Source organism: Typha angustifolia, chromosome 6, assembly GCF_048772165.1.
Source record: "Typha angustifolia cultivar Huaian chromosome 6, ASM4877216v1, whole genome shotgun sequence".
Classification (NCBI taxonomy): domain Eukaryota; kingdom Viridiplantae; phylum Streptophyta; class Magnoliopsida; order Poales; family Typhaceae; genus Typha; species Typha angustifolia.
The window spans coordinates 9,726,364-9,751,298 of NC_133244.1; the positions used below are offsets into that span (position 1 = coordinate 9,726,364).

General features: G+C 36.8%; 4 protein-coding genes across 13 annotated transcripts; 3 read left to right on the forward strand and 1 right to left on the reverse strand.

Moving 5' to 3' along the window:
• Positions 1-236: 236 nt before the first annotated feature.
• LOC140760883 (uncharacterized) lies at positions 237-11,458 on the forward strand. 3 transcript variants are annotated; one of them, XM_073097951.1, is made up of 19 exons: positions 237-711; positions 1,981-2,084; positions 3,329-3,415; positions 3,516-3,591; positions 3,717-3,791; positions 3,964-4,017; positions 4,904-4,963; positions 5,052-5,168; positions 5,536-5,630; positions 5,756-5,958; positions 6,277-6,374; positions 7,041-7,144; positions 7,223-7,388; positions 7,530-7,652; positions 8,389-8,471; positions 8,953-9,094; positions 9,414-9,443; positions 9,711-9,781; positions 10,398-11,458. In XM_073097951.1, exons 1-19 carry the CDS (start codon positions 673-675, stop codon positions 11,089-11,091), a joined length of 2,421 nt encoding a protein of 806 aa, XP_072954052.1. In that variant the 5' UTR covers positions 237-672; the 3' UTR covers positions 11,092-11,458. The 3 variants fall into 3 exon arrangements, with proteins under 3 accessions (XP_072954052.1, XP_072954051.1, XP_072954053.1); XM_073097950.1 differs by having other exon boundaries at positions 238-711; positions 10,395-11,458; XM_073097952.1 differs by lacking the exon at positions 237-711 and adding an exon at positions 2,220-2,271 and having other exon boundaries at positions 2,020-2,084; positions 10,395-11,458.
• A 495-nt stretch (positions 11,459-11,953) lies between these two features.
• LOC140760886 (uncharacterized) lies at positions 11,954-14,220 on the reverse strand. Of its 3 annotated transcripts, none has more exons than XM_073097954.1 (2): positions 14,070-14,220; positions 11,954-12,591 (listed from the first exon to the last, which is right to left on the reverse strand). In XM_073097954.1, exon 2 carries the CDS (start codon positions 12,548-12,550, stop codon positions 12,179-12,181), a length of 372 nt encoding a protein of 123 aa, XP_072954055.1. In that variant the 5' UTR covers positions 12,551-12,591; positions 14,070-14,220; the 3' UTR covers positions 11,954-12,178. The 3 variants fall into 3 exon arrangements, with proteins under 3 accessions (XP_072954055.1, XP_072954058.1, XP_072954059.1); XM_073097957.1 differs by having other exon boundaries at positions 11,954-12,551; positions 14,070-14,190; XM_073097958.1 differs by having other exon boundaries at positions 11,954-12,486; positions 14,070-14,189.
• Positions 14,221-14,452: 232 nt separating this feature from the next.
• On the forward strand, positions 14,453-21,292 carry LOC140760885 (zinc finger CCCH domain-containing protein 45). Its single transcript, XM_073097953.1, has 7 exons — positions 14,453-15,004; positions 15,552-16,016; positions 17,192-17,354; positions 17,492-17,602; positions 18,472-18,540; positions 19,056-19,142; positions 20,244-21,292. Exons 1-7 carry the CDS (start codon positions 14,613-14,615, stop codon positions 21,120-21,122), a joined length of 2,166 nt encoding a protein of 721 aa, XP_072954054.1. The 5' UTR covers positions 14,453-14,612; the 3' UTR covers positions 21,123-21,292.
• A 591-nt stretch (positions 21,293-21,883) lies between these two features.
• LOC140761666 (small ribosomal subunit protein eS12-like) lies at positions 21,884-24,334 on the forward strand. Of its 6 annotated transcripts, XR_012104596.1 has the most exons (6): positions 21,884-22,039; positions 22,732-23,017; positions 23,379-23,444; positions 23,546-23,586; positions 23,672-24,019; positions 24,103-24,334. XR_012104596.1 is itself a non-coding variant. In XM_073099092.1 (5 exons), the coding sequence occupies exons 1-5, from the start codon at positions 22,032-22,034 to the stop codon at positions 24,131-24,133; spliced, it is 432 nt and encodes a 143-aa protein (XP_072955193.1). In that variant the 5' UTR covers positions 21,884-22,031; the 3' UTR covers positions 24,134-24,334. The 6 variants fall into 6 exon arrangements, 3 of the variants coding, with proteins under 3 accessions (XP_072955193.1, XP_072955192.1, XP_072955194.1); XR_012104597.1 differs by lacking the exon at positions 24,103-24,334 and adding an exon at positions 23,106-23,187 and having other exon boundaries at positions 23,290-23,444; positions 23,546-24,095; XR_012104598.1 differs by lacking the exons at positions 23,672-24,019; positions 24,103-24,334 and adding an exon at positions 23,106-23,187 and having other exon boundaries at positions 23,546-23,604.
• Positions 24,335-24,935: the final 601 nt, after the last annotated feature.

A 24,935-nucleotide genomic window follows, 5' to 3' on the forward strand; every position in this document is an offset into this window, starting at 1 on the left:
CTATTTATTTTATTTTTTTCAAAAAAAAAGGCTTTTTATTTATTATAATACATAAACACAAAATGTGCATTAAAAATGGATTCTTTTTGCAAGCACCGTATATTAATGTGATTAGAAAGTGGAATTTCCTTGCAAATCATTCCGCAACCCATGTAAGTATTTTGTAAGCCTTTGTATTCTATAGCAATAGTGCAATACCACCCAATGTACTGCAATAATTGGTAATTCTTCCCCCCTCCCCTTAATTTCCTCTCGTACTCTCTGCATCCCGCGATTGCAATTTTTCTTTTTCTTCCATTTTCCTGTCTCTCTCCATCCTCCCCTATCTCTCTCTCCCTCCCTCCCTCAAACCCTAGCGATCGAAGCATTCGACCTCTCTCTCTCTTTCTCCTCATCTCTTATTTGTTTCCCTCTCTCTCGCTATCTTTCTCTCTATATCCATCTCTTTCGAAGGGTTTTCTACGGCTCTCTGCGATCTACTTTGCCGCAATCCGAATCTTTGAGCGGGAGTGGATTCGATCGAGCCGCGGGGGTTTGTTCGGGCGGAGAGGTTTTGGGGAATCGTGAGAGCGTTCAACCCGTTAGATTCGGGCATTGGAACCCTAGATCTGGAGGTTTTAGGGTACGGGAGAAGGAGTTGGGATCTTGGGATTTGGATTGCGCGAAGTCAAGATGTTCTGGCGCATGACCGGGTTGCCGGCGGCCTCGCCCGTAAGTTCTTGGCTTCATGGACGAGATTTAGCCTTTCTTTTTCTTTTATGTTTCCGTTTCTTGAATTCAGCTCGTCAGGTGTTAAATTTGATGGTGCAACAGGTGACCATGTTGTAGAGGATGGATATTACTTTAGTAGAGGGGGTTTGTCTTGTTGTGTGATCTTTGTCCATCAAGGGTCCAATATGGAAAGTTCTTTCATGGTTAAGATGCTAATGTTTGTCTTTTTAACGAATTCTCGGTCGTATTTGTATATTATTAATTGAACCAAAGCAGATAATATTGAATGTGAAAAGGTAACTTGCTTTTGTGTTTTTTTCGTCTCTATCTTGAATATGAGAAATTGTAATCCAATTTAAAGAACAAAACCTTAGCAATTTTAGTTATTTTGCTATTTAAAGTTCAAACTGTACACATACTTGAATTTCTTTGCAACAAAGAGAATGGCTTGGGTGTAAGTTATAACCAAGTGAAGAAGATCCGGTTTTGCTACATATTACTGCCCGTTTGAAGTCCATTTCTCTCATCATGCAAAGTTCAGCTGCTAAGATTATGACCTTGCACATAGCAATGTCTATAATTCATTGTTTGACATTGTTTTATTGTTTATTGGTTGTCTTAGTGGCTTAGCTGATGCTTGTTGGACTTCTTCTGTCTGTGAGTTTTGCTATTTTCCTATATACATATGCTTTGCCATGTATTTTTAGGTTACCTGTTTATATTACTGTATTAAAATGTTTTTTAGAGGATGTTTATCTTTTATTTATTTATTTGAGCAAATTACCTTTTATTGAATATCTAACTGGATTGGTCCAACTTTTAATCCTAATTTGTCATATCAGTTAGGCTTATTAGTATCTCACCAAGATTGCAATTGCTAATGAGCGTAAGATTTGATTCCTTGTCATATGAGGTTATAATTTAACGTTGCCTAAGATCCTCTAATCCTCTCCTTGTTGTCTTCATCTTTGTAGTGTAAATTTCGCATTTGTTTTGTTGTCTCTATATGTACACCTTGTCTTTGGTGGAATGATTGTTTTGCTTCACAGTTACTCCAGATGTTCTGTGCTTGCTAATCAGCTTCATCGAAGGTTTTACATTGAGACATTATTCATATTCTATGTTAACTCAGTTTTTCTCGTGCTTGCTTTTGTATCTTGCACTCCATATGAAGTGTTATTTGCGGCTATATCAATATATTCTTTGTTCTCTATTCTCATGGAAATAGCTTCTATTTGCTCATCTCAACTAATTCTTCTGTTAATTCAGGTGGATACTATTTTAGACAAGGAAAACTTTACATTGGAAGATCTTCTTGATGAGGATGAAATTATTCAAGAATGCAAAGCACTGAATACTCGTCTTATCAATTTGTAATACTTTTGTTTCTTATTAGTAGCTTTTTTCTAATATAATTTCTTCATTCATTTCAAGTGAGATTTTAGTACTTGTCATTGCCAACTTTTGCATTATATCATTTGCCCCGCATTTTTATTTTCTCCATGAAGAAAGCAGGCATCAGCTGGCATACTCTCATTCACTGCCAGTTTGATATAAAAGGTATTAAATATGCTCTAAACCCGCATATGTTGCTACATGGTAAATAAACAATTAGTAAAGGGTACTCAACTGATCAGAGAGACCCTCATGATTTAGTCATGCAAATTGATATCACACATATAAGAGAAAATGGAGGTGTATTTTAGTCTGAAGAGGAACTGGGGAAACTGTGAGCTTAAAATAGTTGGTTGCAAGTAACCTTTAGTAAAGTTGTACCATTCTCAGGATTATACATGTCACAGTAGCAGTTATTAAGTTATGGATTATGTGATGGACAGAGCAATATAGACAAAATAGAGAAACGAAAGAAAAAAAAAAGGTAAATATAAAAGAAATGATAAAGATAAATTGCACCAGATATGAAAGAGTTTATCTTGTATTGTTTTCATCTTTTTGAAGAAAATGATTTCCTCATGTCTAGAAGCTTTATGTATGAAGAGGATTCCTTTTTCTTCACTTTGCCATTATTTCAAAATAGTAGCACTAAGGCCTAATAAATTGACGATCAACCCAGATTTTATTTTACAACTATATATAGATGATTTAAATGTCTAATGAGATGGAAAGAAGTATCACTAAGACAGTTGTGATGATGAAAGCAATTAAATGGCCATCTAATGGTAGAAAAATTAGCATCACATTCTTTTAAAAGAGTAAAATAGTTATATAAGAGATAACATGCATGACTGTCACAGATATAGAATCAACCTGTAATGGTCAAGCGTCCTTCCTTTTCTTTTGATTAATCATTTTTGCCCTTATCCCATATTAGTTAGTTGAATGGCTGAGTTTTGGACACAGTGAGTGCTGTCCTTGAGGATGATTTATGAAAACAATGAATTATAAGGAAGAATTAGCATATTTTGGGGAATAAGTTCTTGTTTATATTGTAAGTATTTCAGTATTATTTCATGCTTTTTTATTTTGTGTGTGTGTGCAAAGATTGGAGATGATTTATATCATAGTAGATGTAGAAAAAATTGCACTATTGATTGAAAATAGGCTCTTGTGTGCAAGTTAAGTATGCTTCTTTTACATTTTGTTATACCTTATGTAGCTTGCGAGATAGGTCTCAAGTGGAGCAATTGCTTCGCTACATTGTAGAGGAGGCTCCAGAGGATGCTGAAAAGAGGCAAACTTTCAAGTATATTAATTATTGTTTGTCATATATTGATTATTTCTAATAAGAATCTTTACTACTTGATTTATTTTCTCAAATTGGTTTCTGTGATTCTGTTTGGCAGATTTCCTTTTATAGCATGTGAGATATTTACCTGTGAAGTCGATATCATATTGAGGACCTTAGTAGAAGATGAAGATGTGGGTGCTTTTGTTACATAATATATTCTGTTAAGCATCATCTTTTGGCAGTTCAACATTACTTTCTGAACCAGTCGCTTTCCCTTCTTACCTATGGTTGTTTTTGCTTTCTTGTTCCTGGGCAGTTGATGGACCTGTTGTTCTCCTTCCTGAAACATGATCATCCACATAGCACATTGTTGGCTGGCTACTTTAGTAAGGTATTTTTATGTCTTGACTAGAGTCTTATCTAAACTGTGTCATCAAAGGCTCCTTAATTTTGAAAAGAAAATATATACAACACAATGTTGTTTATATGTTTTGACTTTTAGTTTTTCGGCACAACCTTTTTTTTCCTGGTACTGATCGACAGAATAATGCTGTTGGTGCTAGGTTGTAATATGCTTGATGCTGCGAAAGACGGTCTCTCTTATGAATTATGTTCAGGTGTGTCTTTCAGTCATATTGTAGAAAATGGCATATGACAAAAATTCCCTGTACTATCATTTATTCTGCATCTTTATGTTAGACTTGCTTGTGGATCATTGGACTCATCTGTCATTAGTATAAAATGAGAATAGATATTAGGAGTCAATTGCATTACAGTTCACATTACAAACATATTGGGAATTGGTTCAAGTTCAAGTGGAAGTTGCATAATTTGACAGTGAAACCCAATGACCTTAACTGAAGTGCTCCTGTGAGTACAGGGTGCATTTGGCTATCAATACAGAGTGTTGGCAAACACCTGGTTGATGTCATAGTTAAATTACTTCATCTCCCTAGACTTCACTGTAAATAATGAAGAAGCTCAATTTAATAATGGATTCATCTTGTGGGACAAGAATTATCTTCATTCTCACAGTTTACTTGATATTAATACCTTTAGCCCACATGGTGGTGAAAATGAAGGCTAGGTTTATCTCTCCAAAGGTCACATGAGGGATTTTCTTATAAACACTAAAACTAATCTCAGTGACCGGTGCAGTTTTCTGTTCATATAGCTTCAGTAATATATTGGATAGTTAGATGGCTTCAAGGTAGAGGGACAATTGGATGGTTAGATTCGTCATGACTATTACTTCTCACCTTGGAAGAGTAATTACAGGCGATGCTTATCAACAAACTACAAATTCTTCAGGAGCTCATCAAATAGACTTCTATGTAGACACTCATCTATCTAAACTTTGATAGAACTGTTTTGAGTGCTATATCTGTTGTATTGTGTCATCTGATAGTATTGCTGTATTGGAAATTTTAGATCAAATGATTATGTATATATTTCTATTTGCCATTGTAATGTCATACACTCATAATCTTTCTGGTTATCTAGGGCCATCGAGAGATAATTAGCCAACTTGTTGATCTTATTGGCATCACTTCTATCATGGAGGTTAGCCACTTTCAGAAATTCTCTTTATAAAAAAATTTCAAAATAATTCCTTTTGTGAACTTGCTTCTTTTATTGGCTTGCAAAGCAGGTGCTGATTAGATTAATTGGTGCTGATGAAAGCATGTACTCGAATTATGCTGATACAATGCAGTGGTTAGAAGATTCAGATGTCCTTGAGATGATTGTGGATAAGTTCAGCTCATCGGTATGTGTTGATGATGCCATGATCTGCCATATTGATTTTCTATTCATTTTGTATAGAAAAGAATGTCATCTCTTACTTGATGATAGGCCTGATGGTTTTGTTGGGTTCATTATGAAGTGTCTAATTACTACTAGTGATGTTTAATCCCCATCTCTATCCTGAGGAGAAAAAACAATAGAGTTGAGTGAGAAAAGCAGTACTTTCGCCCAGAAAAAAGCGTAATATTTAAGATGGCAAGAGCTAATTTCTTGTAGGGGACTCATGTTCCCATGGGCAAGTGGAGAGTTCATATGTAATTATCTTGTTTCTAGTTTTTAAGGGGTTTCTCTTAACTGTACACTTTTTTCATATTTACATGGCTGAATAGGACTCTCCTGAAGTGCATGCCAATGCTGCAGAAATTCTCTCTGCAATAACTAGATATGCCCCTCCAGCACTTGCATCAAAAATTTGCACCCCAAGGTAATTTTTGATAGTTGTAATTTTCGTTGTCAAATTGCCACAGATTTCTGTAATATGTGTTTTATGCTCTGCCTTTCCATTACTATCAAAAAAAATTGTACATCTTTTTGCCTTTTAAAATGCAGTTTTGTTGGAAGATTATTTCGTCATGCTCTTGAAGATTCAAGACCGAAATCTGTGCTGGTTCACTCGTTGTCGGTTTGCATATCCTTACTAGATCCTAAGAGATTAGTATCATCATCCTACCAAGCATTCCAAAGCCCACTGAGTCATGGAACTTTAGTTACTGCAAGCCCAGAGACAGTTGATGGTATGCTGGAGAGTTTAGGTAGGTGGTTTCTTCTGTTGGTAGAATGCTTAGAGTATAAGATGATATTTATATCATTACTGTAGATTGTCTGCTGTTTATGTGCATGGATCATTCATTTGCAGTTATACATTGAAGCACTAGAGTTCCCATTCCTGGCAATTCTCTATATTTTGAGAAACATCTTTTTTCATGTATATTTCTGCATTTACAGCATAACATTATCTGTATGCAGTGGCCCTTTATTCGATGATAGTTACCTTATAATGCTGATCATTACAGTTCACATACGTTCTGTACACTATACATAATGAATAATTGAATGTCATATTATTGCAGGTGAGCTGCTGAAGTTGTTGGATGTTTCTAATTCGGAAATGGCCTTGCCTACAACATATGGCACATTAAAACCTCCCCTTGGAAAGCACCGTCTGAAGGTATTGAAAGATACAGAGTTTTAATGTTCAATGTTTTACAATTAGTTATTGTGATAATGTACCCTGCAATGTTTTCATTTATTTCTTATATGTTTAAAAATGATAATTCTTCATATGATGTGAAACTCTAGCTTTTTATTAAAATCATTTTGTTGGTTTGCTGATTAAATATCTGATATAAATTGTGGCACTGTAGCTACTATTTCTGATGAAAAAATTAATCTAATGGATGAACTGACAACGAAATTGGCAATATTCATATAGCTTTATTTATAGAATTTCACTCCAAATTGATGGGTCTCGCTTTGGCAGACATGTTTCTTCAGATGTGTGTATTGCCTTTTTCTACATTGGAGAAGGATTCATATAATTGACCCAGAAAATTGGGACAAGGGCATAGACGTTGGTGTTTTTGTAGGGTGCTATTTTTTGTTGACCGCTATATTTGCCGTTTAATGTACTGTAGATAGGAACATAAAGTATTCACCAAGATAATTTAACTGTTTAAGCTACATAAGCACCCTTCAATTTTCCTCTTGTGGACAAGTCAATATGATATGGAAAAGACAGGGTTTAGGTTACATGTATATTAGTTTGTAGTTCTCACTTATCACCAAGCTTGTTTGTTAATTGGAGTTTAAGACTTAGAATGATTGATCTTTCCAGATTGTAGAGTTTATCTCTGTTTTGCTGGCAATTGGTAGCGAAGCTGCTGAAAAGGAACTAATCCGGCAAGGAGCCATAGAATGTGTTGTACATCTGTTTTTCGAGTAAGTGTGCAAGTTAATTTGTGTAACTACATTGTTTGATTTATGGAACTTATCCCAAAGTAATTTATGATAATACAGGTACCCTTTCAATAATTTTTTGCATCACCATGTGGATAATATTATAGCATCATGTCTAGAGAGTAAGCGGGCTCTGCTTATTGAGCATGTTCTTGATGACTGTAACATTATTGGCAAAATTCTTGAAGCAGAAAAACAGTCTACCTTGCCAACTGATTCTTCTAAGGTACCAATACACCATCTGGCTCTTGCAATGACTGTTTGCCGACTTTCATTTTACACTTGTCCCCTCCCTCCCTTGTATGCTTCACCACACTTCCTTCAGTAATGTGAAGTCACACTTAATTGCCGTTTTTCCTTCTTGTAGCCTACAGTTCCATCACAGGGAAGAGCACCTCCAAAGATTGGAAATGTTGGTCACATGACACGCATAGCTAACAAGCTTATTCAGTTGGCAAATAATAGTCCCATAATCCAGAAACACTTGCAGGTTAACTATTTTCAGTTAGTTGTCTTCTTTGGCAAAATGCAACTTAAGAGTGTTTCCTAACATGATGTATCTAATGTAATGTGATGTATGGTGAAACTGCACATTGAATAATTTGGAAGTGGATGCTTAGGCATGAATGATGAATGTTAAGGTTAAGAATTACATTAACTACGAGTTTAGCTATACTTCTATCATTTCATTATTGCCTTTTTCTACTGTTACATTTGATTGATTTTGCGTATGATAACAAGGATTTATTGGTAATGGGAAGTCTATATGTTATTTTAGTGAACCCAAATTGTACTGCCTAGGAGCTATTATGATTGCAGACTTCTCTAGTTGTTTCCTCCTTTTCTAATTGACATTTTCTACCTGTCTATTAGTTGGGACGGCGTACAATTGCTACTGATTTGGCTTTTGTACCTTATTCTATAGAACCTTAATTGTGCTTTTTCTAGGAAGCAGGGACTATTATGACTTGCAAATTGTTTAAGTGATTTCCTCTTTTAAGACCTCACCTTTGTGAAACCAAGTTTATGTGTGAATTCTGAGCATATTAATCATTTCCTTTGATAATATGTGAAGTTTAGGTACATTCTCTGAAAGTTTCTTAATTTATATGTTCCTCCAGTTACATTTTTGCAAGATGTGCTAACTGACAATTTTCTTATTTGCCCAAAGGTTGGCAGTTTGTGCTGGTGGAGAAGTTGATTCAGTTGTCCTTTTTTATTTGCAGGAAAACATTGAATGGGTTGATTGGCAATCAAATGTCCTGCTCAAACGCAACACGGTAGAAAATGTTTACCAATGGGCCTGTGGGTAGGTCTTCCATTTTGCATCTTGTGCTGTTTCTTTTTATGCCTGTTATACTTTTTTCTGTGGTAATTAATCTAACACTTAGTCAAAGAGTTGTCTAATTAAATATGAAACTAAAAGAGATAGTGCTAAGCTTACCTGGGATGTGCCTATCACAGAAACCTACAATTTTCACAGGTGATGCAAACTAGATTTATAGTGGTTTGGGTTTTCAGGTCATTTATTAGCTGGAAATTAGATTTATCTTTTAGAGTATATAATTGATTTAGAACTCTGAGATCAATCTTAGTTGCACTTTGTCGGTAGCATAAATATATAAAAAGCATCTTCGACTGCTGGCGTGGATTTACTGGTCTTGGTTACATACTTTTATCTTGACTTTAGGACGAGTACTAGATATGGTGCTTAGGAGATTAGCTCTAAGTTTTGCCAGGAAAAAAATTACTTTGTTTAGTAGCCATTGATTTCTTGTCACTTTCTGCAGGCGCCCAACTTCACTACAGGATCGTGGTAGGGATAGTGATGATGAAGACTTCAGAGATAGGGATTATGATGTTGCAGCACTTGCTAATAACTTGAGCCAGGCATTTCGATATGGGATTTACAGTAATGATGATATTGAGGAGGTAAGCATCACTTTTATTGATTTGCTTGCTTGCTTGCTGTTAAAACTTAAAAGGTAACAAATTATAACTTCATATTCAGGAGCTTAGTTAAAAAGATTCCTTGCTTAAAAAATTATCATCTTTCTTCCTCACTCTGTTTTCGTGGCAAATAAGAGCATCTAAGTTGAAATTTCATTTGGATTCTCAGTTTTCTTGCGCACAAGGGAGATAAATTCCTTTGACTTGTCCACTGTTTTATCTTTGTTCTTCCTTCTAACCTTTTTTGATATTAGTGATATGGTTTGGTTTATTAAAAAAACCTGTTGGTTGGTTGATGCAGGCACAAGGATCACTTGAAAGAGATGATGAGGTATTGTTTGGGCTATTATCTAATTTCCAGTTTGCTTGTATGATCAACGGTTGAATATTATCTGCTCAAGTGGCTGTTGTTTCTAGCTTCCATTTTTGAGTGTACATGTAACTGAAAAATAGTAAATCAATCAGATAGTTTCTTCAACATAATCTTTACTGACTGTAGTTACATTAGCCTTCTTGGGATGCTAGGTGGCACTTCCATCTTGCAAAGGCATTTTCTTCTTTTTCATAATATTTATTCAAGATCTCATATATTTTGCAGGATGTTTATTTTGATGATGAATCTGCGGAAGTTGTTATTTCTTCTCTTCGTTTGGGGGATGACCAGGACAGGTAGTGCTATTCATATAGGTCTTGTTTGGTTCCAGGTTAAGGGAAATCTAGTTTAACTGTTCCCATTTCTTAATTTTAAAATTGTATATCTAATCTAGAATAGGGAAATATGGTGTTTAGTTGTAAACTAGAATAGTAGTGTAATAATCACCTTTGATGTTATATAAAATTGAGCTAAAAGTACAAATAAGAAGTGGGAATTAACTCAAATACCTTTGATGGTGAGAATTACTTTTGATTTGACATATAAATTCAATGTAAATTGTTCTCTTTTCTTGTATATATTTATTACATAGTTGTAGGTGCAATATATACTTGAGTAAGAATATTTGAATTATAATCATTGAGACAACTTTAGTCAACTCAAGGATAAAATTGTAGTTGGGCTTATGTATGGAATAAGATTTAACCTAGCGTAAATATTATTTCTAATCTAGAGTAGAATAATTTGATGTTTGGTTACAAAACCTAGAGTGATGTTCCTTAATCTAGAATAGGGAAGGCTCGAACTAGGAATCAAATGGGGGCATAACAACTGACTCTGATATGCTGTTCTTTTATATCCTGTTTTGTTACTCGTTCAATTTATTCTCAACTTGGACTTGTTTTACAGCAGCTCGCTCTTCACAAATTCAAACTGGTTTGCTTTTGAGGATGACAGAACAGTTAATGATCGTTCTACTGGCTCCCTCGCTTCACCATCACCCAAGTCAGATGAGATGATGCCAGACATAGATGAGAATGACGAAGTCATTGTTGGTGAAAATGATGATCTGGCTGGCACACCAGGATCTTTGCACTCATCTGACTCAACGATTCCAGGACAAGCTGGAAGCCTGGTTATGGGGAATGGGCCCATTACAGAATCAGAAGATGATACTAAACAGCCAAGTACAAGCGCAGGTGACAACCCAACTGAATGGGTTGAATGGAGAGAGATATCTGAATCAGGTGACACTGATGATAAAAATGATCCTCCAGATGTTTCAAATGGTGAACTCGAACTGGACAATGACAAAGTTACTATTGACAAAGTTACTATTGACAAAGTTGCCACTGATACCAGCAAATGTCTGCCAGGATTGGAAGATGCAGAAACGAAGAATCCAGCTGAGGATGTAGAGAAATTTCCTGAACCTGATAATGCAGTCCCTGAAAATTCACCAAGTTTTCTTAATGGTAGTCAGTCTTCTAATTTGTCAGAATCACCTGAACCCATTGACCGTGACATGACTTTGGAGTCACTAGCAACTGAAGTTTCACCGGAGGATGCAGGCAAAGAGAAGGTTTTGGAGAATGCAGAGAAGTGAATGAAGTATGGCAGCCTAATTTGTGTCAATTTGGTAGTGGATGGCATTCGCACAAGAAGATCTGCAGGTTGTTTGCAGTGTCTCTAGAGCCTTCACACCATGGAAGAAGGCTTGTTGTATAAGGGCTAATTTATTATTCTGCCATTGATGATTACTTTGCAGTGTACAAATGAGTGCCCTCTCTAACCACGAAACTACCTTCAAGATGTCCTGAAGGTCTTCTCTATATTTTCCTTACATTTTTTTTTACCTTTTGCTTCTTTCTTCTTTTTTTTCCACTGGATTGATCGGTGCCAATCTCATTTGGCTGGTAGTCCGTCCGTATTTGTTTAACTGTTTTAGTAGTAGTTCATCTGTTATTCCTTGATGCATGTGTTCTCTCGATTATTGGTTTCACCTTGTTAAACCAATTTACTCATATGTTGTCCCAACTTAATCATGAAGAACTGTAATATGGATTTTGATATTGGTCTTTTCATCAATTAGTATATTCACTTGTTGATGGAGATTTTGGATACCTTAACATTCTGCTACATATTAGATGATTGTTGGAGAGAATTGTATGATGCAGCCTTATGCTTAAGGCTTGTTAAAATTTGGAAATCCTTAATTGACCTAACTTTACTAATGAGTATAATATGTTGATATGGAAACTACTGGAGAATGATACGTCGGTTATTGGCTTGGTCTGCGTTTAAAAGAGTGATATACCTTGATTGATACCGAAACTTAGGGCGCGTTAAGAAAGTCTTTCAAATATTCCAATCAAGTGGTCCTCAGTCTTCAAATGAAAATGAAACCTTAGCAGTGCCAACATATTTTATAAGACAATCACGAGTTTATTTTGGCAGAACCACAAGAATTTATAAAACAAATATTTATTGCATATGTTTCATCCAATGTTCCTTTAGTTTGAAATTACAATGACACGAAACACACTATGCAATAAGCAAACTGCATAAATTGATGGCTAGCCTTAGTTAAACACGGCCAAAGGTCAAAAATAGTTCAAAATTGAAGAATGTAGAAAACTTCATGTAGATCTGATGTACTACATAAGAAGCTACAAGTATATGTTTAAGTAGATTCATTTATCTAGAAACAATAGTGACATCTGCTCTTCTACAGAGCAGTCAACATGGCAAGAAGATCTACAAGCAGCTGGAATAAGGATAAGCCCAAGACAACGTTGTTCCATTGGAGATGGTGAGGAGCGGCAGGTGCTACGGTACTCCACTGCATCTTGAAGGATGATATTTCCTTGCTTATCAATGCAATGGAACAAGCCCAGGAAGAAGCGGCCATCGGTCACCCCTATCAGCATTCGACGGAACAGCAACTTCCTTAGTCTTGCTACAAGTGGGGAACTATTGCCAGCCAAGACCCCAGATTCTCCTGTGTCAAAGTGGATATCTTCACAACTTGAAAGAACTACAGGCGATTCTGGTGGTCCTTCCATACTTCAGATAATATATGGCAATATGCAGAATAGTTGAGAACCTTCATTGCCAATTTAGATGAAAATAAAAACTAATTGTTAACTATCACTAGATGAAAAGAGATGAAAAGAGATTGCAAGATATTCAAGCTCAAACTGATAAATATCTAACTTTAGCAACAAACCATGCTCTTCAATTCTTTCAGTGTATTAGCTGATATCTAAATTTCCTTAGCTTGAAGAAGATAAAAACAGTTCGTGTAGTTGAAGATCTTTTCTCTATAGGTGTAGTAACTTCCATAACCAAGTAAAAATAAGCAAATTATACAAATTGGTATGGCAATATTCCAATGCAATCTCCATTATTGTGGAGATTTAGAAATTCAAGGGATCCATCGGCCATGAAACACTTCATTAGATTGGAAGCAATCAATATTGAAAGAACAGGATATATTATTAACAGGTTCATATTTTTCTGGCAATCGTGCTGCTGATGAGTACTCAAAGAAAAGGAATACTTATTGCTTATCATAGTCTTGTAAGTTCGATAATCTGCCCTACATTTTGTTCACTTTGTGCACGATACTACATCATCTTCAATTTTGCAGTGCCCATCACTCATCTTTATATCTTTAGATCTTTCATGGATGGTTTCTCATTTTTCTACTCTTTGATGTTGAACTTCTTTAATATCACAATTTTGGTTTTTATATTCTCACTAGTTACAAGGTGCAAGACTAGTTTTAGTATAGGAATAGAGACAACAAGAGGCAATTTGATATTCAGTGATAATCCAAGATAAAGATAAAGACATTACAACTGTAGTTTTTCTAGGAAGATAAAAGACTAAATAGAAATAGCTTAAAACAATCAAAATGCTCCAAAATATGGATGGGGAAAAGATTAGTGGTCATAAATGATAAAACAGAGCAAAAATGGTGTAATGATGTAAATCATGGAGTCAGCCGATAAGGAATAAGATTCTTAAGACAGTAAAGGGAAAGTCAAATATCACAGATTGAAGAAGGATTGCCTCCTAAATAGCCCTCGTTTTGTGAAAACTAACATGTAAATGGTGGCAACACTAGAGTTGGTACTTATAACTGATCATCTTCCCTCAGGACATTGTATTTTTCACTCTTCTTCTGACATTAATTGTCACTTATTTTTTCTCTCCATTTTTCCCTTTCGGTGTGCACCCCGAGTATAAACTAGGTGATTGTATATCTACCCCCAAACCCTTCTAACGGTTACACGAGTGTACAAATCCATGGATTGAGATCATCAGAATAACAAATATATCAATAGGTAAATGTCAGTAAATTGCTGCTCTCTAAATCATATCATAAAGATCTCACTATTAGGAAGCATATATCACACTAACAAAAGGATTTGCAGGTTGGAGCCTCGATGGCTTGATTCGCACTGCATACCATAAGAAATAGACCAAAAGAAGCCGTTTTGGAAGCATCAAAAGCTTCAATTTCAGAAATCAGAGAAGGGACAAGAGAATTTGATCAAAGAGATCAAGGAAGCTTACCTCCTGGGGCGGCGGCGGAAGACGAGAATTCTGGGTTTAGTTTTCTGAGGGGAGGAGCGAGGGGTAAACTTCTGTGAGGGAAATTGGGGTCCAAAATGGAACGATTTGCAAGATAGTTCCACGTATTAGCAACTACGCACCAATCATATTATAGCCAAAGTAGCCACTTTTTGCAAGCAGTACGAGTTTTGATCTATATTTGCAAATGTAAATAAAATAAAGATTATTATAAATGACTAAAATAGATTAGTTCGTAAAAAGGACATATTTAAATAATGCCGATGGATTGCAAACTTTGGATCCGGATCCATCACATATTCGGATCCTCTCCCAGATCCCAACCTCTATGTCTCCTCTATTCTCTTCTCACCTCCTTCCGGCAAAATCTCTCTCTCTCTCTCTCTCTCTCTCTCTCTCTCTCTCTCTCTCTAGCTAGCTTGAGATCTAGTTCATAGTCTCTTTCCTCCTCGCAAAACCCTAATCGAAAACCCTAGATAGGTTTTCCTCCTCCCTATCCCTCTTCCTTCTTCTACCTCCATCTCCATGGAGGACCCCGAGGGAGCCCTAAGCTTCGACTTCGAGGGCGGCCTCGACGCCGCCGCCCCTGCTGCCCCGATCCACCCCTCTGCGGCATCATCCTCCCTCATGCTCTCCGACCCAACCGCAGTCGCCTCCACGGCAGGAGGAGTCCCCGTGCCGTCGTCCGGCGGCGGCCCCGGCGACCTACCTCCCGGTCCCGGGCGGCGAAGCTTCAGGCAGACTGTCTGTCGCCACTGGCTCCGTAGCCTCTGCATGAAGGGAGATGCCTGTGGCTTCCTCCACCAGTATGACAAGGCTCGAATGCCCGTGTGCCGCTTCTTTCGGATGTTCGGGGAGTGCCGTGAGCAGGATTGCGTCTACAAGCACACTAACGAAGACATTAAGGAGTGCAACATGTATGGATCTCTTGATTCTTACCTTGCCCTCTTAATTTTTCGAAATACGGTTAACGGACCTAATTTGCTCACGATTAATTGCGGGTTACTTTTTTTATGTAACTTTTTATTGTGGTTTTCTTGAGAAAATATTCAATTGGGATTTGATCTAGGAGCTGCTAATGATGTTGAGAATTGAGGATTTTATTATTATTATTATTATTTGATTGGAGAAAGCGAATAAATCAATCGTCACGATTTACTTGTTGATATCTTTTTGTACAGTTACTAGTTCCAAGTTTGACTTTTGTGTTGGTTTTAAGTAAATTTCATCTATCTGGAGAAGATCCATTATTTCTAACTTTTGTCTGAAAATAGAAGGCCATATTAAGTTTGTACAAAACGTTTTTTTCATAGTCCTCATATATAGATGAGATGCAGTATCCTTTTGAGTTTTGTCATTCTAAGCATAAACATTTTTCACCGTTACATATTTACGATTTGATCAAATAGACGCATGCAACTCAATCCATGCAACTCAATCTTTTAGCCATGTATCTTATCACAGGTACAAGTTGGGCTTCTGTCCGAATGGCCCTGACTGTCGATATAGACATGCAAAGCTGCCTGGACCTCCACCCTCTGTTGAAGAAGTCTTTCAGAAGATCCAGCATCTGAGTTCTTTTAGTTATGGTTCTTCAAACAGATTTTTTCAACACAGAAACACTAACTATAACCAACAAGGAGAGAAGCCTCAAGTTCCTCAAGCTTCTGGGATACCTAGTCAAAGTACAGCTGTAAAACCACCAACAGTGGAACAATCCAATGTACAGCAGCCACAACTGCAAACTCAACTGTCTCAACAACAACAACAGCAGCAGCAGCAGCCGCCGCAGCAGCAGCAGCAGCAACAACAACAGCAACAACAACAGCAACAACAACAATCTACTGATAATCAGGTGCAGAGTATTCCTAATGGCTTGTCGAACCAAGCCAATAGAACTGCATCTCCCCTTCCTCAAGGGCAATCTAGGTGTGTCTGGAGTTACTAGATCTTTTATCTGGTTTTGTAAAGACTTCTTGTAGCATTTTATGGTGATGATTTCTGAAGGATCAGTTCTACTTGTATTTAGCTTTTATGGAGCTGATATCAGTGACTCCCTGACTTATTTGTTTTAATATTGAGTGTTTAATAATGAGTTGGATAGTTTATGCTTTTATAAGATTTCTCTTTGGGCTGCTAAAAAATGAATGCTAATGGATAATCTTGTTTCTAGTAATTGATGTGCCAAGACATGGTGCAGTTAGATGCTTGCCAAAATATAGAAAAGGGTGGAGAACAGAGGTTATAGACTCCTTATAAATTGAATTTGGTGTCAGTCAATTGATTTTCTTTTTCCTAACAATTAAAAAGAGCATGTATGATGTATGAAATAAAGTCTTAGTAGTTAAACATCCATGTGAGTTAGAACTTGAATTATACACATTTTTGTGTACCACTATGTAGACCCTTGTCAGTACAACATGAAGTCATGATATGTTCCTACTAATTAAAAGTCTAATGACAATGACGTACCTGTAAAGTGTTTTCCTTTATTGTTTAACATTGTAATTTTTAAATCCACATTGATTCTAGAACTGCATGGAGCAGTATAAAACCACTCTTTTGTTTTTGTTTAACTTGGGATTTGCAACATATACTTAAAAGCGCACTCGTTACATAGTATGAGTATTTCATTTAAGGAGAACTACTTCTCTTTGGTAGATATATGCTTTAGAAAGTATTTGTATAAATTTGGTTTCATTCAGGTTTATCATGATATTAATTTCTACATACCGTAACACTGCCTTAGTGGATTATATATGTTTCTCTGCTGATTGATAGCTAAACTTTTAGTCTTTTACTGTGGAAGTCAAGCCTTGATATAATGTTTAGAAAGATGGTAAGAGTAGGACATTATTTCAAAGAAATGGCTTCGGCTTTAGATGGTCATATTGATTCTTTATCAAAAGGTAAAGGCCTTGTTGATCAATAAATTTGACTTGGTGCTGACTTTTTGGTATCTTCCTCCTTGTCTTAGGATTAGCTGCTTCCATTTCGTGCTTTATATTATTCTCCTCAAATGTTTAGTATGCTATCCTCATTTCTTACTAGACTTAAGTGATGTTCTTCTGATAAAAATTTGTCTTCAAACATGTAAAAACTAGGTATTTTATTGTTAAAAGTTGCAATCGAGAAAATCTGGAAATATCGGTTCAGCAGGGTGTATGGGCAACTCAAAGAAGTAACGAGGCCAAACTTAATGAAGCTTTTGAATCATCAGAGAATGTCATTTTGATATTCTCAATCAACAGAACTCGACATTTCCAGGTAGAGCAACTTGCTAGATCTGCTTTGCTAGTAGACACACCATGTAGGAACTTTTAGTTTTCCTTAAGAAGTAAACTCTCAAGTTCAACTGTCATTGTCACATGCTGTATGTTGTAACCAAAGTCATGTTTTTCAAGGGATGTGCAAAGATGACTTCTAAAATTGGAGGATATATTGGTGGGGGTAATTGGAAATATGCTCATGGATCTGCACATTATGGCCGAAACTTCTCAGTAAAATGGCTTAAGGTACGATGATTTTGATGGTCATTTCTTGGTTTAGTTTGATCTGCCCCTTTGGTTCGGATGTCATCCTTCCAGAATGAAAGCCTTTATAGTTGTCAATATTACTTTCTTTTCTTTGTTTTGGTTAGATCTTATCTTCTTGGGCATCTCTTTGCATGCTAATAGTTTCTGGTTGGAAATATTGTCAATAGTTATTTATGTTTGAGATGTCAGGATTCTTACAACTGTTTCTTACATAGACAAAATCAACTAATATAGTCATCACTATGCAGTACATTCATCTGTTAAAAGCTGAGAGAGGAAGAGCACCTTTTGGCATTATATGTCTCATATTATAGTGCTAGAAATCTGAATAACAGCCATATGTTTATGATGATAATAAGTTACTCTATCTGAGCTTGTGGAACTCATTGATTACCACTTGGCTACTGATTTTCTGCCTAGCGGAAAAGGTATCAGTTATAATTGATGCTACTTTCTTTGGCTACCTTTATGTAATCTATGATCCCTAATCTTATAATTAAATCCACCAGTTTACCAGAGACGTCAATAAGAGCAGTTATTCATTGTTTAATTAAAGAATAATAATAAAATCTTCAGATGCCAAAGGAGGAGTATAGCATCTTAATGTGCAACATTTTAGGAGGAAGATTTGGTGGTTGGTGGGCATGCTCACCAGAAGAAAATTACCACTAAGAATGTTCCAATGGTTAATACAGAAATGTTGATGATTTGAGGTTCTTTCCTTACTATATAATGGTCCATGTCTATAATCCACCATTATGTTATATTTCAAGTTGTGAGAGAGTTTGTATGCACTTATTCTGTTATTATTTACTTCCAATGTATCATGACATGACTTTGCATTGCAGCTATGCGAGTTATCCTTTAACAAAACCCATCATCTCAGGAATCCATACAATGATAATCTACCAGTGAAGGTATGATGTGAAATCTTATAGTAGCTTGTAACGATTCTGTGTATGTTTTTCTAACTATGGAAATGTTAGATATTGGAAGGTTGATGCCTTTGTAAACCATTTCAACTCAATATCTGCACTGTTGACAATAGTTGCGAAGCTCTCTTCCATGTGCTAATTGCTTGTAGGCCCTCTGATAGCAATTCAAAATGGGGGTACATTTTGAATATGGTTCAATATTGTTCATCTCAACCAAACCTTCTATTTGTCTTAACTGGATATGGATATATCAATCTTTGTATTTTATCGGTTGATATACTGCAATTTAGCCTAACTGAATGGAAGAAAAGTTCCATATAGCAGGCCTTGAATGTTGCTTTAATTATGATTTAAGGTCATTGATATTTAGTACCTGGATGCTTGTAGTTATCATTTTTTTTGAAAAGGACTGTAAGTTTGTTTAGGGGTTTCAATATGAAACCTCATTGTTGGTGTCTTATTATTCAAGTTCTTATTGTATTTGTGAACTGCTGCAGATCAGTCGGGACTGCCAAGAATTGGAACCTTTTATTGGTGAGCAGTTGGCTTCTCTACTTTATCTAGAGCCAGATGGTGAACTCATGGTATGCTACTACTTAGGTCACATATTTTGTTTATGGTTTATGTTGTCAATGACATCAATAATGTAGATCTGCAATTTTCATACATGATTTGTGGTTGGCTGGCTGAAAATCCATCTCTATAAATATTAACTTGCTGTAAGAAGCTTGTATCTCTGTAACATTTAGAGCTTCAGTAGCAGATCTAGAATATTTATTCTGTGATTCACACCTTGGTTGCATACAAAATTTATACACTTTAATTCTCATTGGGACCATGCAGTTCTCTCACAATCTTCCTGTATATACCTACAATTAGATGGTGTATAGAGTTGGACTGTCTATCTATGGATATCCAGCCGTTTGATAAGGTCCCTGCGATTATTTTCAACTTGTTGCAGTGCATTTAGTTTACGTCTTTCACGATAGCACCTTCTGAATTTATCTATGCCATGTAGTATCTCCTTTTGGGACTTAATAAATAATAATGTAAGACCAAAAACAATGTTATATCTGTGGACACACTCTTTCAAGCTGGCGTGGCAGCTGACCTAGTGCTTGGAGAGTTCTTGTGTTACTGGGCCTGAGTGACTGTAACATAGCAAAGTTTAACACTTTGCTGACATGGTCACATGGACGCATCGATGAGTTGCAATATCAACTGCAAGCGGCATGTGATGATATCACTAGCTTCAATGTTATTTCTTGTGTCTTTAGAAACCAATTTGGTCTTCACAAATGGTCCTCTGGTGTTTCCAGAAAGCAGCTTCTAGATTTTCCCTCCATGTCAGTTCCAGTTCTCTCCTTTCACATGACTGCACTATTTAATAAACATTTATTTCCCTCCTCCCATCCATATCAATAAGGGAATTTAAGTTTTCATGCACAAGAATTACCTTGGTCTCTTTTTCTGTCATGCTGCTCAGTTATTGGAGTAACATGCATGCAAGCTGTAGTGGTGCGTATAGAATCATCATGTTCTAATTTCAATTAGTTTCCTCTAACTTGCAGCTTTAAGGTCTCATATACATATCTACACATATGCTTGAACTCCATTATTTTCTCTTTCTGGATTTGTTTCCTTTCGTCAATATGCATTAGCTGAAAGAGTGGATTCTGGTTCAGGCAATGCTCATTGCTGCAGAGTCTAAACGTGAGGAGGAAAAGGCGAAGGGGGTCAGTACAGATGAGGCAGCTGATAATCCAGATATTGTTCTGTTTGAGGATGAGGAAGAGGAGGAAGAAGAAAGTGAGGAAGAGGATGAAAGCAATGGTCAGGCTCCCCAAGGGAGGGGGAGGGGAAGGGGAATGATGTGGCAGCCACACATGCCAATGGTGCGGGGTGGCGGGCCGATGCTTGGCGTCCGAGGTTTCCCTCCGATGATGATGGGTGCAGATGGTTTTGGTTATAATGATGGTTTTGGCTCACCAGATCTTTTTGGTGTTCCTCGGGTTTTTCCTCCATTTGGTGGCCCAAGATTTTCTGGTGACTTCCCCAGAAGCGGCCCAATGTCTGGGATGTTCTTTCCCGGTAGGCCTCCTCAGCCTGGGGTTTTCCCTATGGGAGGTCTTGGGATGATGATGGGTCCTGGGCGAGCTCCGTTCATGGGTGGCATGCCGATGGCTGGTCTTGGTCGAGGCAACCGTCCGATGGGGGTGCCACCTTTCCTTCATCCGCCACCTCCACCTAATAGTCGAGCTGCTAAGAGGGACCAGAGGAGGCCGGCAAATGACAGGTACGAGGCAGGACCTGATCCGGGCAACAAGGGCCAGGATACAATAGGAATTGCTGGAGCAGATGAGATGGGTTATCACAGTGTGAAGGCCCAATCAGAGGATAAGTTTGGTGCCAGAAGCACCTTCCAGAATGATGAGAGTGAGAGTGAAGATGAAGCGGCTCCAAGGCGATCTAGGCACGGAGAAGGCAAGAGGAAGCGGCGAGGGTCTGAGGGAGAATCTACTTCAGACCAGTGGGATATACCTTCTGAACATCAGAACCAGTGATGTTGCTGATGCTGTTTTGCAGATTTTCTTCTTCTTTTTTCCTTTTTCTTTTGGATAATACTCCACATTAGATTTTTCTTCTATAACTTGTAACACTAAGTTAGCCAGCACTGGAGCATGTTGTCAGCAAACTCTTCTTGGGACAATTCATCAGATGGGTTTAATTTGGATGTGAGGGGTTGGTAAGCTGAATTCAGTAGTAATTAACAGTGTTGGATGTGTATAATAATATATGCTAAATGAGTAAGCCCTTGGATCATTGCGAGCATTTCCTTATTGTTATTTTTTCCACATTGTTACAACATGGTGAATATCCTTGTATCTTGAAGCAACTTTAGTTTACATCAGAGTTATTTTACCACATTGTTACTTTATACATGTAACTGAAGTTTGTTCTTGAACATATTTTTTCTTCATGTGTTTTATTTTCTAAACAATTTAGTATGTGTGTAGTTTAAACTGAGATTCATTTTGCATTTTAACCCTTGTCATGATGAATATTTTATATTCTGGCTTTTAGGTTAAACCGAGTAATATTTTAAAACAATATAGGTAAAAAAGCAGGGTTCAAATAATTAATATCTACATGATAAGATGTTAATAATAATTTATAATAAAATAAAACTTGGGATCTAAATTATAAAAAAATTAACCAAAATTTAAATTCCTCGTTACTTCGGCTATGCATACATGATTCCAAATTTGCGAAGACGGCCCGAACCGGAATGAGACCAAATTAATATATAAATGCCTTATCCGTCACTTCCTCCGGCGCTCCATCTGAAACCCTAACTATAAAAACCAAAAAGGTTGGCTCCTCCTCCCCACACCCGTCCTCCTCCTCTTCCTCTCGTTATTTGATCCGAGTTTCCTGGTCGGTGCTATAAGATTTCGACCGAGACTACCAAAATGGCGGCGTAAGTAATCCGTATTTGTTGTATTAACTGTATAAAATTGATGCTTTTTTATGTTATTTTGTTTATGCTATTGATCTTTACGTAATTATGCTCAATTTTGATTGCAGATTGATTATCTTATGTAGAGACCATAAAGTTGGGAACTTATGCTTTAATACTATATTTTAGCGTTAAGATTGCATTTTTTTTTATTTTCTTTTTAATGTGATGTTGGTCTCTTATGCTCGGTATGCAATTTACTTGGGAAACGCGAGCAGATGCAAGGGAATGTAATGTATTACAACTTAAGGTTTCTATTCGGTAAGATCTTAAGAGAGAGAGAATCCCAATTGAGAAAGTTTTCAATGTGAACTTTGTTATTTCGTGGTTTAATTTATACTTGCTTCTGTTTGACGGCAGTAGTGGTTCTTGTCTTTTGGTGTTCTTTCTTTGGAGTTATATTTGGATTGAGAATGGTCTTGCATTCAAATACTTGCATGGACTGGCGACTGCCTTAGTTTTTGTACATTGTCAAATTTGTGGGTTACCTGTAGAATACTTAAATTCTTAGATTTGCTGCCATGTGGGATTTGCTCTGATTCTGTGGAGTTAGTCTTAAATATGATAATCTTGTACTTACTATAAGTTTGAGGAAATCATGGAGCTTTGTATGAGGAGTAATATCACCTATTTCTATACTTCTTTGCTGGCAGTGAAGATGGTATTGCAGTCGAAACATCCACTCCAGTTCTTGGAGAACCCATGGACCTGATGACAGCTCTGCAACTGGTGATGAAGAAATCATTGGCTCATGATGGTCTTATCCGCGGGCTTCACGAAGCTGCTAAGGCAATAGAGAAGCATGCTGCACAGCTTTGTGTTCTGGCAGAAGATTGCGACCAGCCTGATTATGTGAAGCTGGTGAAAGCACTTTGTGCTGATCACAACGTGCATCTAGTGGCAGTATCAAGCGCCAAAACTCTTGGCGAGTGGGCAGGGGTTAGTGATATTTCCTCACTTATATCACACTTTATTTATCCTATGTTAGGTATCAAGAGTTATAATTTAAATATTGCTGTTAAATCAGATTCGAGAGATTGAGAGAATATATGCTCCGAAGCATTTGGTTCACATATCATTTAATTGCATGTGCATGTAGAGAATTCCAGGTTTGGGAATGGAACTTCTGCAATTTTTTTATTTTTTTTTTGGTTCTTAATATGTTATTTCAATTATTTTGAGACATGGTATTTTTGCAAATATGATCAAAGCAATCCAATATGAGTGCTTATGTGCAAAGGGCAATCCTTTCCCTTATTTTCTGCCTATGTTCTTCAACACTTGATGCATGGAATTTCAGCTCTGCAAAATTGACTCCGAGGGAAAAGCCAGGAAAGTAGTCGGTTGTTCATGCGTGGTCGTCAAGGTAAAAGTTTATCTATTATCTTTTTATGTTTCATATTCATGTTTGTGTTCATGTTATCGATATGCATGTGGTAACGCATAATTGCTCTTCTGATTTTTCAGGATTATGGTGAAGAATCAGAGGGCCTGCATATTGTTCAGGAGTATGTGAAGTCTCACTGATTTTTTTTTCTTTTGCAAGATTGAGAAGTGATTCGAGCATAATGCCCTTTTACAATTTGTGAGCAGTATTTATCATTCTTGGAGTCCGAATGTGGAATTTTGCAGCATATTATGGCACAAAATATTAGATCTTATGGAGACACAGGCCTAGTGATTCATTCTAAATGGATTTGTGTTTTGCCTGATGACCCAGAAATTTGCATTCTTGTGCCGCGAGGTGTTAATTAGCAGTAGTAGATTGACTCTTAGCAGTCAAGTAAAATGCACTTCTATCATCTATTATGCTAGAATAATTGCTTGCTTTAAAGAGCCCATCAAGTTTGATGTGTGTTAATCTTTATTAAAGCTTCAGTAAAAATCTGTGGAAATGGCTCTAGATCTTTTGTCTGATTATTCCTTCAATAGTAGTCCATGGTAAGAAGTCCTAACCAGGTTATATTTCTCCATTCTCAAAAAATTAGCATGTGAATTTGCTGATGATTTATCCAATTTGCCAGGAGTGCAGCACAACACCATCATGTTGCCTGAAAGCTGAGCATATATTAAATGGGCGATATTCCACACATCAGAGAAGGGAACTATGAACGAACACATACGAGGTCCAACATAAGTATATTACATATAAATATAATGTTGTTTCAAGCTTTAGATAGAATCTCCAAGTATCATGTTATGGGAGTTATATCTGAAGGCACATAGCAAAATTAAAGGAAAATAGATATAAAAGTTCCTCCATCCATCTCGCCACTTTTTAATCTATACCAAGTACAGACAAACAAGGATCACAAGACATCAACATCCAGGGATGAACCAAAGTGGTAATAGTCTCCTTAGCACCCTAAATGAAGATCACCAGATCCCAAAGAGCACCAGGAGCAGCAATCAACCACAGCAAAACCACCTCTGCACCCAAGTATGAAATCCCACAGAGAAACAACATAAGTGCAAGGCATAATAAATTTTCAAGGAATGCAAAATGCAAAAGGAAGTGAACATAGCTACTATATATATATATATATATATATATATATATATATATATGCACTCGACAGCTAAATAGGCTACTCTAAAGTTTTGGATTATACTGAAGCCCAGAATAATAAGGATCATACACTCTTTCTTGGATACTGGTAGTTCTCGTCTGGTTTTAGACCGCCTACATTATCATTTAATGGTGGTGCAGTAGTCGCTGGAGTACTGCTCGTTTTCTTTTCATCGCGAGCTTTTTGGAAAATGACAGTGAAGCCTTCAGCTGAGGCAGGATTGTTCACATCCCATTCTCCAAATTTGGGCAATGGTCGGCCCTTCTCCTGCTGCACAAGCATAAGAA

Coding starts and splice junctions, on each gene's coding strand:
- LOC140760883 (XM_073097950.1), top strand. CDS start 673: ATGTTCTGGCGCATGACCGGGTTGCCGGCGGCCTCGCCC. Junction 712..1,980: donor GGTTGCCGGCGGCCTCGCCC/GTAAGTTCTTGG, acceptor CTGTTAATTCAG/GTGGATACTATTTTAGACAA. Junction 2,085..3,328: donor AATACTCGTCTTATCAATTT/GTAATACTTTTG, acceptor TACCTTATGTAG/CTTGCGAGATAGGTCTCAAG.
- LOC140760886 (XM_073097954.1), bottom strand. CDS start 12,550: ATGGAAGGACCACCAGAATCGCCTGTAGTTCTTTCAAGTTGTGAAGAT.
- LOC140760885 (XM_073097953.1), top strand. CDS start 14,613: ATGGAGGACCCCGAGGGAGCCCTAAGCTTCGACTTCGAGGGCGGCCTC. Junction 15,005..15,551: donor GACATTAAGGAGTGCAACAT/GTATGGATCTCT, acceptor ATCTTATCACAG/GTACAAGTTGGGCTTCTGTC. Junction 17,603..18,471: donor TCTCAGTAAAATGGCTTAAG/GTACGATGATTT, acceptor TTTGCATTGCAG/CTATGCGAGTTATCCTTTAA.
- LOC140761666 (XM_073099091.1), top strand. Junction 23,018..23,378: donor CTCTTGGCGAGTGGGCAGGG/GTTAGTGATATT, acceptor ATGGAATTTCAG/CTCTGCAAAATTGACTCCGA. Junction 23,587..23,671: donor GGCCTGCATATTGTTCAGGA/GTATGTGAAGTC, acceptor ATTTGTGAGCAG/TATTTATCATTCTTGGAGTC.